Consider the following 16,907-nt stretch of genomic DNA (forward strand, 5'->3'; position numbering starts at 1 on the left):
AGATTTGCGATCTTACTTCTTTTCGTTTGTAATGTACAAAGAGAGTGTTAACAAACTACTGAGCTAGCATGAATCTAAGACAATAAAATCCCTTACGTCACTCAGGTTCTGAGCGTTCTGCTTGGCGGTCTCGTACACTGGAGTCTCCGTCACCACTGAATATTCTTTGAAAGCATCTTTGCCTTTGGCTCTGTACTTGTTCTAGAATCAAAAATGAAGCATAGCAATCATTTGTTAGGACAAAATCCTTATAAAGGAGATGAACTAAAGTTAGAAACTTAAAACAATGAAGAGGATGGAGAATGAGTGTGTTGCTTGGGCTAACCTCACTCTGAAGATTATCAGCGTTCTTGACACGGAGGATCTCTGGCGTGTCCCAGGCATAGCAACCAATACCTTTGAGCCAGTTCAGATCATCCTTGTAGAAGATCTGGGGAGAGGTAAAATGTTGTGGCTGAAATTAGTTTCAGTGCATAGGATTCAAGAATGTAGCTATTTGATTTCTTTTACATACAATAAGGCAACAAAACATCCTGACCTTTCATATTTTTTAAGAAATAAACAAAAAAGGAATAGAAAAAAACTCAGTGTGGTTTAACTGATTTTCAATATTCTCACAAAAATGAAAAACAAATAAAATAAAATAAGAAAAAATATAAAATGTAAACATATAGGATCATAGCACAGAGAATGATAGAGCTGACAAAATAAGCAATAACAAGCACAGAATATCAAAGCTGAGGACTGCTACTTACGTCGCTGAGCTGTTCATTGACTTTGCGTGCCTGCACGTACACCTGCATGTCAGGCATGCAAATCCACTGGTGCAGATACTTGCGGTAGTTGATCTCGCTGACGGCATTCTGGGTACTACGGGCAGACAGGATATCCAACATGTCTGGGGGGATGTGGTTCTTGGCCTTGGTTTTCTCATAGTTCTCCTTGTACAGACGCTGCAATGATGGAAAAACAGATGGTTCTTTCAGTTGTCATATGCACAATAAAATCTACACAGGGATGCATGTTTTTGTAATATAGAGCTAATCAAACAACACAGCCGCTCTATTGCTCATCAAGAGAAATGTCAATATGTGGAAGGTGTAAGGGCAAAACAAATGGAGCTTACATCTAGGACGAGTTTTCCAGCTTTGACGCAACGAGCAGTTCCAGGATCGTCCTCCAGTGACTTGGGCAGGCTGTAGAGAGATTTGAACTTCTCGTAGTCCTCCTTGTACTTCACCTGAACGGGAGAGAGGATTCATATTGCCTTGTAAAGATCAGAAATTGAACATCATCATAACAATAATATGAAATAAAAATTGAAACGTACATTGCTGAGAATAATCTTCTGCTGTTTAGCGTGCTGCAAGGCGTTTGCGTCATGTGGAATCTGGTAACTCTTCGCTTTGATTTTGTCCCAGGTAGAAGTGTAGTTTTTCTGTTGATAGAAAAAGCCAGAACATCACCATAAACATGTCATTTACAGATATCTATCACTTCTTATCAGTGACAGGAGGACAGACATTTTTACTGGATCTCCACTTACGTTGCTGAAAATGTATTTGAAGTTTTGGCATCTGACGTAATCGTGGGTATCCAGAACCGTGGTGTAGATGTGCTTCTCCTTTTGATAAGTCTCTCTGTAGTTGAGCTGTCAGTGATGAATGTTTCATTAATCCACTCAGTATGAGTTCAAAACTGAAACACTAATTTTGTAGTTTTTAAAAGTGCAGCTCACTCACCTCACTGGCCCAGGTGTGGCCCAGGACAGCAGTCACATAAGACGGGGTGTCTGTCACAATGGAGTAATTGTTGAACTCCTTCTTGGCGTTCTCTCTGTATTTAAGCTATACGGGAGCATATTATATAAGTACATTATCAAACACAAATAGAAAAAATCCAAATCCCCATAAACACACACACAATTCAGGAATCACATGTTTTTACTCACATCACTTTGCAGGTCATAGGACTTCTTGGCACGAAGAATCTCTGGTGTGTCCCAAACGTAGCAACCAATACCCTTCATCCAGTTCAGGTCATCCTTATAGAACACCTATCAAATGACAATAAACCCAGACAACATTATATATTTGCTTGCAGATAGAAACATCTATTAATGTGGGACGTGTAATAACATTTCTGGCGTTTATATAAATACAAAGATAAAAGATTTTGTATAATGTCTAGATAATGCTTCATGTAATACTTCATGTAATACAAGTTTGTACGGGATCTCGCACAACAATCAGGCACAACCAGGCGGCAGACGTGCACAGAAGAAGGACCTACATCACTGAGGATTTCGTTGGTCTTGCGGGCACGGATGGCGTCCTCCTGTTCAGGGTGGCAAGTCCACTGGTGCAGGTAGGTGCGGTAAAGAACATCACTCAGCATGTCCTGGCACCGCTTAGCTACCTGGTTAGCGATGATGTCGGATGGGATGTGGATTTTGGTTTTGGTTTGATTGTAGTCCTTCTGGTAGACCCTCTGTTTAGACACACACGATAGAAACTTACTGATTAGCGATGCAAAAGAGATTAATTTGAAATAAAGTTTACACGTATTAAAAAATAAGTTCAATCCACAAGGGTAACTAAAACACTTTGATAAACAAATAAACGGTCAGAATACATATCTATTGACCTTAGGATGAGTTAGAAACAATAATAATTAATTACCAATTTACACAACCGCCCCCTTCTCTATTCTTATATGCAGTCTATGATCTCAAAAATAAAATTAATACATTGAGACTTATTGATTCTATATACTTGTAATACACATATAGTGGCATCTAACATATTTTATTAATCACCATGTTTTTCTTTCAGCTACTCCCTTTAGGTATCGTCACAGCGGATCATCTGACTCCATCTTACCTTGTCCCCAGTATCCTCCTCTGTCACACCGACTTACTGCATGTCCTCCCTCACTACAACATGAACCTCCTCTGAGGTCTTCCTCTTTTCCTCCTGCTCGGCAGCTCCATCATATGTACTGTCCCTTATCGGCACGTAGCCAAACCATCTCAGCCTTGCCTCTCTAATTCGACACCAAACTACTCGACTAGAGCTGTTCTTCTAATATACTCATTTTTTTTCCATCTATCCATCAGCGTCACCATTCTCCAAATCCTACATCACAGCAGGCCTCACTGCTGTCTTGTAAACCTTCCCTTTCAGTCTTGCTGCTATCCTTCTGTCTAATGTGTTTTATTACCTCTGCTGAGGAGGTTATGTTTCAGACATATAGCACAACTTGTGACTGACTGACTGACTGACTGACTGACTGACTGACTGACAGACAGACAGACAGACAGACAGACAGACAGACAGACAGACAGACAGACAGACAGACAGATAGATAGATAGATAGATAGATAGATAGATAGATAGATAGATAGATAGATAGATAGATAGATAGATAGATAGATAGATAGATAGATAGATAGATAGATAGATAGAATTTTATTTCGGACATGCAAATATAATTGAAATAACAAGAGAAAAAACAACTTAAAAATCATCAAGTTTTCATGTATTTTTGTAGAAGCTCTTTTATTTTAAAACTTTGCATAAAAATTCTGCTGCCTTTGTTTGTATTGTCAACATTTAGGAAATTATACTGTTGTATCTGGATTCTGAATATTACATTAAAATTTGTATCCAGTTATCACGTCACATTTGAGCTCTGACCTCACTTTTACATTTCACATCTGCCTTTCTTGCAGGTGGGCCCCAAAATGTGTTATATCTTTTAATGATATAATATGTATTATATAGTACTATGAGTATCATAGTATTATATAATAACTTCATATTGTTCCTACATAATGTTTATACAGTCAAAACATCAACATCTGTCATGCTCCCTTTATTTGTATTTTACTGCACTACAAAGTTCTCATAGTATATTTAAAAACAACAAAGAAAACCAAATTATTAGATACAAAACACAACATTGTTTCCTTAACAGTAAATACTGTCCAGAGAGTGAGCTGCCTCTTTGAGTGCCTGTTGTTACTAATGGTTTCTTATTTCTCAGTGCATTGTGTAGTGGTGTAGTTTTTTATACTGTACTATATTTTGTAGTATCTCACCAGTGCCTTGTTCTTTTCCTGGTCTCCACAGCGCATCACTTCAGGGAAGTCCACCAGGGTTCCAGCCATGTAGTGACCTTTGGCCTTTTCGTGGGTATCCTTGTACTTGACCTAATGGTGTTTAGAATGATAAAAATTGCAGTAGTGCAAGAATAAAATATATCATGTTATTAGATTTAATTTTATCACAGTTCTAAAGAAATATAAGACACTCACATCACTAGCAATGTCCCTGCTCTTCTTGGAGATGACCAGTGGGATGTATTCATGGTTCAGCTGGTAGCTTGAAGCCTTCGACTCGTCCCAGTTTGATTTGTAGAGTTTCTAAAACCACAAAAGGTATATGCAAAGTTTAAGAAAAGCCTGGCACAATACATGTATATAACACAGAACTTACAATAAATAAATTAGAAATCTAGAAAGGATTTGATTATTATTTTTACGTTACCTCACTGATGATCTTAGCCACCTCCCTGCTATGGGCCAGTTGAGGAGTATCATCTGAGCCAATATAATGACCCTTTTCTGCATTGAAAGTCTCTTTGTACTTCAACTATTAGAGAAAAAATAACTTTTTTTCAGATCATTGCTCACCGGTTTTCCGATCGAGAGTCATTTTAAATATTAGATTTTGCATACATCACTCAGGTTGGCAGCATTAATCTTTGCCAAAACTATCTCTGGCCGGTCCACAACCAGGGTGAATCTTCCAAAACCTTCTTGGGCAGTCTTCTTGTAAAGTCTCTGTAAATAAAACAGAGCAGTGAGGCAAGACACAATGACACAACATGTGATTAAAAAAACCAACTGAAAAAGAGGCTGAATGTCATGTAATGCAGTAAACATACATCATTGAGAATCTCCTGGGCCTTCTTGACCTTCACATGTTCAACAGAGTCAGCTGCTACCCAGCCACAGCCTCGGAGCCATTCCAGATCTGACTTATAGACGTGCTAGAGATCGAAAGCAAGATGCATGTTAGGAAGTCAAGACAGACGTTTCTGTCAGATTATTATGTCAATATGATTAATAGTTACAAATGTGCTTTACATCGCTTTGCAGATCATAGGCTTTGCGAGCCTGGATAACATCGTTGGAGTCTGGCATGCACGTCCACTGGTGCAGGCGAGTTCTGTAGTTGTCGTCGTTGACTTGGATCTGGCATTTCTTAGCCAGTTCAAACTGCAGCATGTCCACTGGCAGGTTGAACTTGGTCTTGGACTTGTTGAAGTCCTTCTTGTACAGAGCATCGCTGGCGATCTTGGCTGAGTTCAGAGCCAGCATGAGCAGAGGGTCGTCTTGGACGCTGAGAGCACCAATGTGGTGACCGACCTGCTTACGGTATCCCTCCAGGTATTTATGCTACAAGACAGGCAAAAAAAAAAAGAAAGAACTTATTTTTACCACATTATTAAGTTGTCAGTTAAATCAAACCTGATTAAATTTTATCCTACTACTTACTTTGCTTTGCACTTTAGTTGTCTGGATGCACTGCTTGATTGGTACAGCATCTGGAGGCATGAAGTATCCTGTAGCTTTGACCTTATCCCATTCTTTGGTGTACAGTTTCTACAAAAGATAATGTATCACTTATTTTGCTAATAATAAAGCAGGAACTGCACAAGGCTGAAATTTGCTGAGTTAAAATATGCAGAAAATGCATCATATATGCCATCAGTCTTACCGGGTGAACATTCTTCGCCACTTCTCTGGCTGTGGCAAGAGATGGTGTGTCCACCAATGAGTACTTGGTCTTGTCCTGGTGCCAGGCCTCACGATATTTAGCCTGAGCAACGTGGGAGATCAAAATTCAGCTACCTGGAATTTGCCACTAGCACTATTTTGCCACACGGTTCACATTAAGAACAAAAAGTCAAAACCAAGCAGCATTTTGATGACAGGCAATCATCCCCACCTCATTCAGGACTTCAGCAGCATTCCTGGCACGGACTAAGTCAATTCTGTCAGCTGGAACCATGAATTGCTGTGTATCCAACTTGATCCGATAGCCTCTCTATACAAGAAAGAAATGGAAGAAACTATTCAGTGTGCATACACATACTTTTTATTTGTTTTTAAGTCTTAGTGAGGTACAAACTTACATCAGCCAGGATCTTCTGCGCATGCTTCACCTTCAACACCTCTACGGACTCATGTGGCATCCATCCACATCCACGTATCCACTCCATATCAGCTTTGTAAACAGCCTGAGAAAAGAAAGCAGGCAGATAATTTATGCAACTGTACACTATAGGACAAAAGTTGAAACATTGTTACTGGATGAACTGGACTGAAGAGTGAAAACAATAGTATTAGAGGAAAAACTGTAATGTATTTTATCCACTGTAAAAACAGTAAAAAGTGTATTTGGCTGCCGAATGAGTAAAACGAGTAAAAGGATTTACATTTAATAAATGTTTATGATCTGTTCTCTACTTTCTGACTACACTGACACTATTGATTGGTAGAATACTACCCACATGTGCAACTATAAACTTACATCACTCTGGAGATCGTAGGCCTTTCTGGCCTGAACCACATCATTGGAGTCTGGCAGGCACGTCCACTGGTGCAGGTGAGTTCTGTAGTTGAAGTCGTTGACTTGGATCTGGCATTTCTTGGCCAGTTCCAGATTGAGCATGTCCACTGGCAGGTGGAACTTGGTCTTGGACTTGTTGAAGTCCTTCTTGTACAGAACATCACTGGCAATCTTGGCTGAGTTCAGAGCCAGCACGATTAGAGGGTCGTCCTGGACACTGAGAGCCCCAATGTGGTGACCGACCTGTTTTCGGTATCCCGTCTTGTACTTGTACTAAAGGGAGCAGAAATTAAAGGTTAATGCAAGTAGGACTAGACGTAGTCAGCAAGTAGATCATTTCTTAATGTTAATTTTGTTTTGTTTTTTTAACTTACATCACTGATAATATCTCTGGAAGCTTTAGCCTTTAGCACAGAGATAGCATCCTCCTTGATATGGTAGGCTCCTGCTTTCTGGTCATCCCATGCCTTTGTGTACAATTTCTGCACAGAACAAGAAATAAAGTTTTTAAAAAATCAACAAATAAATCAACAAAAATTGTGCGTCTGCACAGACAAGTTAAAAAGTAAACACTGGTAAAGTAAACACAAACGTACATTGCTGATATTAACAGCGTTGGCCTTGGCGAGTTCAAAGGTGGGGGTGTCGGGTGGCACATGAATGGTGAGCTTGTCTTTATCCCAGACTTCCCTATATTTTCTCTGTCAGAGATAAAAAAAAAAAAAAAAAAACATTAACTGCTTCATCTTATCCACTTGAATAGATATTTTTATCAAATATTTGGGTTTCACAATTTAAAAAAAAATCCAAGAAACTACAGAAAGATGTTACTCACATCACTGAGGTTTTCAGCATTTTGCTTGGACAAGACAATAGCTGGGAGGTCAACGACACTGGTGAACTTGACCGTACTTGGGTGTTGGCGGTAGAGCCTTTCATTGAGGACAGTCTGGGCATGCTTCACTTTGACGACATCTATACAGTCCTGAGGTGACCAGCCGCATCCCCTGAGCCACTCCAGATCAGCTTTGTACACAGCCTACAAACACAAAAATCAGTTTGAACCTAATTAAATACAGAATTTGTTCATGTATGGTTTGAATTTGACAAACTGTGGGATGACTCAAAATGGATGTAAAAAGGTCTATTTAATCAGTTAGAGACAGATAGAGGCTTAAATGTTCTGAAAATAATTGAACAATCGATTAAAATCCAAAAAGTGCTTTCTACAACAATAGCATGTACTTACATCACTCTGCAAATCATAGACTTTTCTAGCCTGCACAACATCATTGGAGTCTGGCAGGCACGTCCACTGGTGCAGGTGAGTTCTGTAGTTGAAGTCGTTGACTTGGATCTGGCATTTCTTGGCCAGTTCCAGATTGAGCATATCTACTGGGAGGTGGAACTTGGTCTTGGTCTTGTTAAAGTCTTTCTTATAGACATTGTCGCTGGCAATCTTCCCTGCATTAGCGGCCAGCATAATTAGTGGATCATCTTTCACACTGAGAGCACCGATGTGATGGCCACACTGCTTGCGGAAACCAGCCTTGTATTTGTACTGGAAATATGGATAGAAATAATGCATCAGTTTCAAAATAAATTCAAAAATAACCCTACATTTACTGTGGTGAAGCAACAAAAAGACAAACTGGAGCAAGTGGGAAACATAAACTTACATCACTGATGATGTTTCTGGAAGCCTTGGCTGATATAACAGAGATTGCATCCTTGGGAAGGTAGTAGCCTTTGTTGATCATTTCCATATAGCCTTCACGATAAAATTTCTGGAGATAAAAGAATAATGCTTTTAGGGTCTCATGTTCTATACACTGTAATACAAAGAGCAGTACCTATGAAAACATAATCATTTGTACCATGCTAACATGTTGTAAAACCTATGCAAGAAGAGACTGTATTACCAGACTGGTGTTGAGTTTATTCTGCTGGGCCAAGATGATCTCTGGGGTGTCAGGCATTACATGAATGTTGGTCTTATCATTCTCCCAGGCAGCAATGTAGGCTTTCTGTAAAAAGCAGATTAATATACTCAGTATACATAAAATGACTCAAAGCCCTACAAAATAAAAAGTTAGTGTCATTGGTGTGACACAACAAGAACCTCATATACTTTTGATGCACTACTTTTAAAGACCTGGCTCCCACAGAACAATAATGGATAAGATGTGCTATCTGTACCTTGTCCATAACCTGGGCATTGGCCTGAGCAAGGGCATATGGCATGTCAGCTGTATTAGCAGTGAACTTGAAGTTGCTGGGATGCTGACGATACTTTCTCTCACTCAGAATCTCTGCCGCTTTCTTGGCTTTCTCCACATCAATTGAACCAATTGGCACCCATCCCATTCCCTTGATCCATTCCATGTCAGCCTTATACACAGCCTGCAAGCCGAAGGAGAAGAAGAACCACAGGTCACAGCTACAGATAAGCCACAGAAGACAGAGACTGGAGCTAATATTCAGCAAAAAGTGATAAGTGCTCACATCACTCTGCAGGTCATAAGCCTTTCTGGCCTGAACCACATCATTGGAGTCTGGCAGGCACGTCCAGTTGTGCAGGTGAGTTCTGTAGTTGAAGTCGTTGACTTGGATCTGGCATTTCTTGGCCAGTTCCAGATTGAGCATGTCCACTGGCAGGTGGAACTTGGTCTTGGACTTGTTGAAGTCCTTCTTGTACAAAACATCACTGGCGATCTTGCCCGAATTCAAAGCCAACACGATTAGAGGGTCGTCCTGGACACTGAGAGCCCCAATGTGGTGACCGACCTGTTTTCGGTATCCCGTCTTGTACTTATACTGTGTGGCGAGCAGGAAGGAAATCAAAGTTAAGACAATAAATTTAAGCAAATAAAGTCAATAACAGAGAAGGAAAAACAATGTCACCTACATCGCTGATGATTTCTCTTCCATGTTTGGCAGCAACGACAGAGACAGCATCGGGCTTGAGGTCATAGCCCTTTCTGAAAATATCCTCAACGGCTTCCTTGTATATTTTCTGAAGGAAAGAGAAAATAAATAGTTACATTTAATCTGGGAATTCTCAAGCTAATTTTAGCAAGTCATATGTTAGCAAGTACACAGAGGACAAACTACTATTCCCTTCAATATGCCACTCTTGTTTTTTTTTTATAAACTTTTCAAGAATCACATATTTATATTTGATAATAATCATTGAATCATTTCAAATGCAAAAATACAAATTGAGACATAGGAGAATATTTTTATCTGCACATGAAGAAAAAAAACCCCTAAAAAAATCAATTTTATCTACTTGGATTTTATTGTCCTAATCATTTGTGCAGACAAAAAGTACCTGGCTGATGTTGTAAGCATTAGCTTTGGCAAGCAACAGCTCAGGGGTGTCAGGGGGCACATGGACCTTAATCTTTTCAGCATCCCAAGCAGCAACGTAGGTTCTCTGTGGTGGGAAACACAAAAGACAGAATGAAACAGAAAGTGCAAACAAGAGGACTTAACAGAAGGCAAATCAATGGAATTACAAACATAATACACTTTACCTTGTTCATGATATCAGCATTTGTTTTGGCTAAGACTAAAGGCATGGAGGTCATGTCTGTCTTATATTTCAGTGTGTCAGGTCTCTGCTTATAGAGGCGGTCGCTGAGGATTTTTGCAGCGTTCTTGGCCTTCAGCACGTCCAGTGATCCAATGGGGATCCATCCAACACCAACAACCTCATCCAAGTCAGCTTTGTATACAGCCTAGAAAAGTATACATGAATTCGAACATCAGAACACAAGAATAGTGACAAAATCAGCAGCATGGTTCACTGAGTATCCCGCAAAAGGACTTACGTCACTCTGGAGATCGTAGGCCTTTCTGGCCTGAACCACATCATTGGAGTCTGGCAGGCACGTCCAGTTGTGCAGGTGAGTTCTGTAGTTGAAGTCGTTGACTTGGATCTGGCATTTCTTGGCCAGTTCCAGATTGAGCATGTCCACTGGCAGGTGGAACTTGGTCTTGGACTTGTTGAAGTCCTTCTTGTACAGAGCATCACTGGCAATCTTGGCTGAGTTCAGAGCCAGCATGACAAGGGGGTCGTCGTGGATGCTGCGAGCGCCGATGTGGTGACCAACTTGCTTACGGTATCCTGTCTTGTACTTGTACTGGATAAAATTAGCCGAAAAAAAATTTATGTTACAAGTAGAACGATGCTTAAATTATGTTAAAGTGTCAGTAAACAGACACTTGGTACAGTATGACCACTTACGTCACTGATGATTTCCCTGGAGGCCTTAGCAGCCTTTACAGAGATTGCATCCACAGGGAGGAAATAGCCTTTCTTGATAGTTTCTTCATATCCTTGTCTGTATAGTTTCTGCAAAATAAGACATATGCACATTTTTTTAACTAAACTTCAACCTTTACTTTAACTTTCAATGTTCTAGTTTTGGCACCTAATTATAAAGTGATAAGGTTTGCTTAAGGGATCATATTCGCCAAGTCTACTGTAAGAATATCAGTGTGCTAGTAACTCAAGCCAAAGCATTCTGAATGAAGCTTAATGTCTTAATGAGTACACTTAACTCCTAACAGGTATTTTCCATTTTTTTGAAATTATTATAAATATTGAAAATATTTTGAAAGTATTCTTGTTGACATAATAAATCATGCTCTGAAATGATACTAACTTTGCTCATGGTTATTGCATTTTGTTGTGAGAGGACGATCTCAGGAGTGTCAGGTTTAATGTGCAGCGTGGTCTTGTCCTTCTCCCATGCTTCAGTGTAGAGGCGCTGGAAAAAACACAAATAATGCAGCGTTAATTAATGATTCTGACAAAAGTGATAACCAGATAGAAATGGCTTTGAAAGTCTTTAATGAAGAATTCTACCTTGTTCATGGTTAGGGCGTTATTCTTTGCCAGCACAAGATTCATGGCATCTACTGGGCTGGTAAATGGAACTTTGCTGGGATGCTGGCGGTACTTCGTTTCACTCAAAACTTCTGCAGCCTTCTTAGCTTTCTCCACATCAAGCGAGCCAATGGGGACCCAACCCAGGCCCTGGAGCCACTTCAGGTCAGCTTTGTAGACAGCCTGACATACACGGCAGAACAGCCTTGTGATATACTTTTAGTAGCACAAACACAGAATTAAAAAGCAATAAAAAGAATCATGAAAACAACTATTACATCACTCTGCAGGTCATATGCATGTCTGGCCTGGACCACATCATTGGAGTCTGGCAGGCACGTCCACTGGTGCAGGTGAGTTCTGTAGTTGAAGTCGTTGACTTGGATCTGGCATTTCTTGGCCAGTTCCAGATTGAGCATGTCCACTGGCAGGTGGAACTTGGTCTTGGACTTGTTGAAGTCCTTCTTGTACAGAGCATCGCTGGCAATCTTGGCTGAGTTCAGAGCCAGCATGACGAGGGGGTCGTCCTGGATGCTGCGAGCACCGATGTGGTGACCGACCTGCTTACGGTATCCTGTCTTGTACTTGTACTGGATGAAAAATAAAATATTATCATCAATGTCTTTGAACAGTTTTATACATTGTGTATGATGAATTTTATTGATTATTATTTTCTTATACATTTACATATTACCAAGCCCTTTACAGTGCCGTATCAAATCTATTATACCTATATCGCACTATTATTTATTCTTATGTAAATAATTCAGATTAAAGACACACATCACTGGCAATGTCCCTGGAAGCTCTCGCCGCAATGACGGAAATGGCATCATTGCGCAGATCATAGCCCTTCTTCTTGGAGTCTTCATATGCCTGCTTGTACTTTTTCTGTAAGGAAACACAATGATCCAACAGATGGAAGTTATATACATTTAAAATTCATAAGTGATGTGAGTCTTTCTACACCACAAATGCCTACATACCACACTGTAGTTAACGTTGTTTGCTTTGGCCAGAAGGACATCCATAGCATCGGGCATGAGATGGATCTTTGTCTTCTCGTTCTCCCAAGCTTCAATGTATGCTTTCTGCAGTAACAAAAACAGATAATGAGCAACTGTTTACATTACTACTTGTAAATGTATATATACATTTTATAATAACTTAATTTAAATACAACATCCAGTATGGCTGACGTAGATTTCAAATGGGATTTCATACCTTGTTCATAACCTGAGCATTGGCCTTAGCCAGTACTATGGGCATGTCTTCAGTGGATATTTTAAACTTGTAGTTGCTCGGGTGCTGACGATACTTTCTCTCACTCAGGATCTCACCAGCTTTCTTCACCTTCTCAACATCTAATGAACCTATTGGCACCCAACCAATACCCTGCAAAATCTTCAGATCCTCCTTGTACACAGCCTTGAGGAAAAAAGGATTTATTATGATTAAAAATATTCTAAAACTGGAAAATATATTTATTAATTAACATGATTATTTTACACCACTGAAATTCAAAGACTCACATCACTCTGCAGGTCATATGCATGTCTGGCCTGGACCACATCATTGGAGTCTGGCAGGCACGTCCACTGGTGCAGGTGAGTTCTGTAGTTGAAGTCGTTGACTTGGATCTGGCATTTCTTGGCCAGTTCCAGATTGAGCATGTCCACTGGCAGGTGGAACCTGGTCTTGGACTTGTTGAAGTCCTTCTTGTACAGAGCATCACTGGCAATCTTGGCTGAGTTCAGAGCCAGCATGAGCAGAGGGTCGTCCTGGATGCTGCGAGCACCGATGTGGTGACCGACCTGTTTACGGTATCCTGTCTTGTACTTGTACTGTGAAAATAATGATTGGAGTTAGCGGGGTCTGATATTTAAATATAAAAGTTTATCATTGTTCAGATCCAGTGAGCTTACATCACTGGCAATGTCCCTGGAAGCTCTGGCTGCAATGATGGATATGGCGTCATTTCGCATATCGTAGCCCTTCTTCTTGGAATCTTCATATGCCTGCTTGTACTTTTTCTGTTCATGATCACAAAAAACAGATTTTAAACATGTAATAAAAACAAAAAATAATAGTGTTCAGAATCATGAATACTTAAATACCTGCCTTGACATCTTATCAAGATATTAATGCAATAAATTCAATGATCTGAATTAATTATTCAAAACAAATGTTTAAATTGCTTAAACAGTAAAACGTTTTAATTTCCTACATACCACACTGTAGTTAACATTGTTTGCTTTAGCCAGAAGGACATCCATAGCATCGGGCATGACATGGATCTTTGTCTTCACGTTCTCCCAGGCTTCAATGTATGCTTTCTGTAATCATGGAAAAATGTAAACACTATCAACCATGAAGCTGTGCACAGAATCATTTCTTTACCATGTCAGCATTAGTACTTCACCAGAGTCATTCTGTATTAGTTATACTTTGCTGCATTTTGAGTGTTATTGAATTTTTACCTTGTTCATAACCTGAGCATTGGCCTTAGCCAGTGCTATGGGCATGTCTTCAGTGGATATTTTAAAACCATATTTGCTCGGGTGCTGACGATACTTTCTCTCACTCAGGATCTCACCAGCTTTCTTCACCTTCTCAACATCTAATGAACCTATTGGCACCCAACCAATACCCTGCAAAATCTTCAGATCCTCCTTGTACACAGCCTAGAAAAAAAGAAAGAAAGTGTTGTGGCAAAAGTTGGCAGATATACAAAAAACTATATGTAGAAATATAGAATATAGAAACTGTATATATATATAAATTATAAATATATACACACATCACTCTGCAGGTCATATGCATGTCTGGCCTGGACCACATCATTGGAGTCTGGCAGGCACGTCCACTGGTGCAGGTGAGTTCTGTAGTTGAAGTCGTTGACTTGGATCTGGCATTTCTTGGCCAGTTCCAGATTGAGCATGTCCACTGGCAGGTGGAACCTGGTCTTGGACTTGTTGAAGTCCTTCTTGTACAGAGCATCACTGGCAATCTTGGCTGAGTTCAGAGCCAGCATGAGCAGAGGGTCGTCCTGGATGCTGCGAGCACCGATGTGGTGACCGACCTGTTTACGGTATCCTGTCTTGTACTTGTACTGGATGAAAAATAAAATAATATCATCACTGCCTTTAAACAGTTTTATACATGCTGTACAATGGGTTTTATTATTTAAAAAAATTCATGTATGCATTAATAAGCCCTATAAATCAATATCAAAACTAATATATTTGCACTATTATTATGATACAATTAGTATATTTTTTATGTAAATAATTCAGATTAAAGACACACATCACTGGCAATGTCCCTGGAAGCTCTCGCCGCAATGACGGAAATGGCATCATTGCGCAGATCATAGCCCTTCTTCTTGGAGTCTTCATATGCCTGCTTGTACTTTTTCTGTAAGGAAACACAATGATCCAACAGATGGAAGTTATATGCATTTAAAATTCATAAGTGATGTGAGTCTTTCTACACCACAAATGCCTACATACCACACTGTAGTTAACATTGTTTGCTTTAGCCAGAAGGACATCCATAGCATCGGGCATGAGATGGATCTTTGTCTTCTCGTTCTCCCAGGCTTCAATGTATGCTTTCTGCAGTAACAAAAATGAAAAAAAAAAAAAAGACAAAAAGTACTTACATTGTGACCTCTGTGTGAATTTTACAATAACTTAATTTACATACAACATCCAGTATGGCTGATGGAGGTTTTAAATGGGATTTCATACCTTATTCATAACCTGAGCATTGGCCTTAGCCAGTGCTATGGGCATGTCTTCAGTGGATATTTTAAACTTGTAGTTGCTCGGTTGCTGACGATACTTTCTCTCACTCAGGATCTCACCAGCTTTCTTCACCTTCTCAACATCTAATGAACCTATTGGCACCCAACCAATACCCTGCAGCATCTTCAGATCCTCCTTGTACACAGCCTGGAAGAAAAAACAAAAACCAAGAATGATTTGCAATGATTGAATCTGGTGGACAACAAAAACGATATATAGTAAAAAAACACGAGTCCTGCAATATAATAATATTTTCATAATATAAATTATTAAAATATACTCACATCACTTTGTATGTTATACGCATGTCTGGCCTGGACCACATCATTGGAGTCTGGCAGGCATGTCCAGTTGTGCAGTCGGGTGATGTAGTTGAAATGGTTGACTTGAATCTGGTTCTTCTTGGCCAGTTCAAAGGCCATCATGTCCACTGGCAGGTGGAACTTGGTCTTGGACTTGTTGAAGTCCTTCTTGTACAGAGCATCACTGGCAATCTTGGCTGAATTCAGAGCCAGCATGAGCAGAGGGTCATCCTGGATGCTGCGAGCACCGATGTGGTGACCCACTTGCTTACGGTATCCTGTCTTGTACTTGTACTAAAAAAGCAATAGTGTGACGTTTAGTCACCAAACAGCATATTAGAATAAATGTTCACATAAAGCAATACAGCAAAGAGAATATAAACTGACACTTACATCACTAGCAATTGTAGTGGAAGCTTTAGCAGCTTGGACGGCAATGGCATCGCTACGAAGATTATGGCCCTTCTTCTTGGATAGTTCATGATCCAACTTGTACAGTTTCTATAGCAAGAAATAATGTCAACAAGGAAACCATGTCTACCTTCAAATGGACATGCTAATAGTATTAGTGTAATTGTTTCCCTAACTGTCATCCATATCATTACAGACAGGAAACTGCATATTATACGATACCTCACTGTAGTTCTTCCTGTTTTCCCGTGCCAGAACAATGTCCATTGCATCAGGCATGACATGGATTGAAGTCTTGTCTTTTTCCCAGGCTTTGATGTAGGATTGCTAAAGAAGCAAAATGTAATTATCGGCTTCACATAAAGTAAAGAGAAAGTACTTTTCAGTTATATTCATGACCAGTGTTGGGAAGGTTACTTTTAAAATGTAACTACAGATTACAGATTACATGCCCCAAAATGTATTTTGTAACGTATTCCGTTACGTTACTCAATGAGAGTAAAGTATTCTGATTACTTTGGATTACTTAATATATTATCATGCTTTTTACAACTACATGAATGAACTATTGCTGTGTTACTATTACTGAAGGTTACTCGCCATACCAATACCAACTAGATTTTTAAATCTTGATATAAAATGAGTAACAGTAGGTGGACATTAGGTAAGGCTGCACTTATTGCAGCGATCTTGTATAGAAAACTGTTCCGCGCATATATAAAACAGGTCCGCGGCTCCGAACCGTAGTAAATGGTAACATGTGCCGCGAGATTGAGACACGGGCATTAGAGGCTCTTAATGCGTGTTTTGTTTGGGTTTCCACCGGCGTGGAATTACCAGAAATATA

General features: G+C 39.7%; 1 protein-coding gene across 18 annotated transcripts in view; it reads right to left on the bottom strand.

The window, feature by feature from the left end:
• The window catches only part of neb (nebulin), a 63,094-nt gene that overhangs the window by 27,229 nt on the left and 18,958 nt on the right, over window positions 1-16,907 (bottom strand). For all 18 annotated transcript variants that reach the window (XM_080902201.1, XM_080902194.1, XM_080902204.1 and 15 more), the window contains exons 43-92: window positions 16,283-16,387; window positions 16,043-16,150; window positions 15,632-15,943; window positions 15,291-15,494; window positions 15,051-15,155; window positions 14,848-14,955; window positions 14,339-14,650; window positions 14,019-14,222; window positions 13,770-13,874; window positions 13,464-13,571; window positions 13,071-13,382; window positions 12,763-12,966; window positions 12,525-12,629; window positions 12,322-12,429; window positions 11,817-12,128; window positions 11,518-11,721; window positions 11,315-11,419; window positions 10,894-11,001; window positions 10,478-10,789; window positions 10,181-10,384; window positions 9,976-10,080; window positions 9,550-9,657; window positions 9,147-9,458; window positions 8,841-9,044; window positions 8,564-8,668; window positions 8,321-8,428; window positions 7,891-8,202; window positions 7,477-7,680; window positions 7,238-7,342; window positions 7,016-7,123; window positions 6,603-6,914; window positions 6,205-6,309; window positions 6,018-6,116; window positions 5,787-5,888; window positions 5,564-5,671; window positions 5,153-5,464; window positions 4,951-5,055; window positions 4,742-4,846; window positions 4,551-4,655; window positions 4,319-4,426; window positions 4,103-4,213; window positions 2,293-2,490; window positions 1,952-2,056; window positions 1,743-1,847; window positions 1,547-1,651; window positions 1,331-1,438; window positions 1,127-1,240; window positions 756-953; window positions 326-430; window positions 97-201 (exon numbers count right to left, since the gene is read on the bottom strand). In XM_080902201.1, the coding sequence (XP_080758327.1) occupies window positions 97-201; window positions 326-430; window positions 756-953; window positions 1,127-1,240; window positions 1,331-1,438; window positions 1,547-1,651; window positions 1,743-1,847; window positions 1,952-2,056; window positions 2,293-2,490; window positions 4,103-4,213; window positions 4,319-4,426; window positions 4,551-4,655; window positions 4,742-4,846; window positions 4,951-5,055; window positions 5,153-5,464; window positions 5,564-5,671; window positions 5,787-5,888; window positions 6,018-6,116; window positions 6,205-6,309; window positions 6,603-6,914; window positions 7,016-7,123; window positions 7,238-7,342; window positions 7,477-7,680; window positions 7,891-8,202; window positions 8,321-8,428; window positions 8,564-8,668; window positions 8,841-9,044; window positions 9,147-9,458; window positions 9,550-9,657; window positions 9,976-10,080; window positions 10,181-10,384; window positions 10,478-10,789; window positions 10,894-11,001; window positions 11,315-11,419; window positions 11,518-11,721; window positions 11,817-12,128; window positions 12,322-12,429; window positions 12,525-12,629; window positions 12,763-12,966; window positions 13,071-13,382; window positions 13,464-13,571; window positions 13,770-13,874; window positions 14,019-14,222; window positions 14,339-14,650; window positions 14,848-14,955; window positions 15,051-15,155; window positions 15,291-15,494; window positions 15,632-15,943; window positions 16,043-16,150; window positions 16,283-16,387 (8,031 nt within the window). The remainder of the gene's footprint in view (window positions 1-96; window positions 202-325; window positions 431-755; window positions 954-1,126; window positions 1,241-1,330; window positions 1,439-1,546; window positions 1,652-1,742; window positions 1,848-1,951; window positions 2,057-2,292; window positions 2,491-4,102; window positions 4,214-4,318; window positions 4,427-4,550; window positions 4,656-4,741; window positions 4,847-4,950; window positions 5,056-5,152; window positions 5,465-5,563; window positions 5,672-5,786; window positions 5,889-6,017; window positions 6,117-6,204; window positions 6,310-6,602; window positions 6,915-7,015; window positions 7,124-7,237; window positions 7,343-7,476; window positions 7,681-7,890; window positions 8,203-8,320; window positions 8,429-8,563; window positions 8,669-8,840; window positions 9,045-9,146; window positions 9,459-9,549; window positions 9,658-9,975; window positions 10,081-10,180; window positions 10,385-10,477; window positions 10,790-10,893; window positions 11,002-11,314; window positions 11,420-11,517; window positions 11,722-11,816; window positions 12,129-12,321; window positions 12,430-12,524; window positions 12,630-12,762; window positions 12,967-13,070; window positions 13,383-13,463; window positions 13,572-13,769; window positions 13,875-14,018; window positions 14,223-14,338; window positions 14,651-14,847; window positions 14,956-15,050; window positions 15,156-15,290; window positions 15,495-15,631; window positions 15,944-16,042; window positions 16,151-16,282; window positions 16,388-16,907) is intronic.

This window comes from Rhamphochromis sp. 'chilingali' (genome assembly GCF_963969265.1).
Source record: "Rhamphochromis sp. 'chilingali' genome assembly, chromosome: 14".
Classification (NCBI taxonomy): domain Eukaryota; kingdom Metazoa; phylum Chordata; class Actinopteri; order Cichliformes; family Cichlidae; genus Rhamphochromis; species Rhamphochromis sp. 'chilingali'.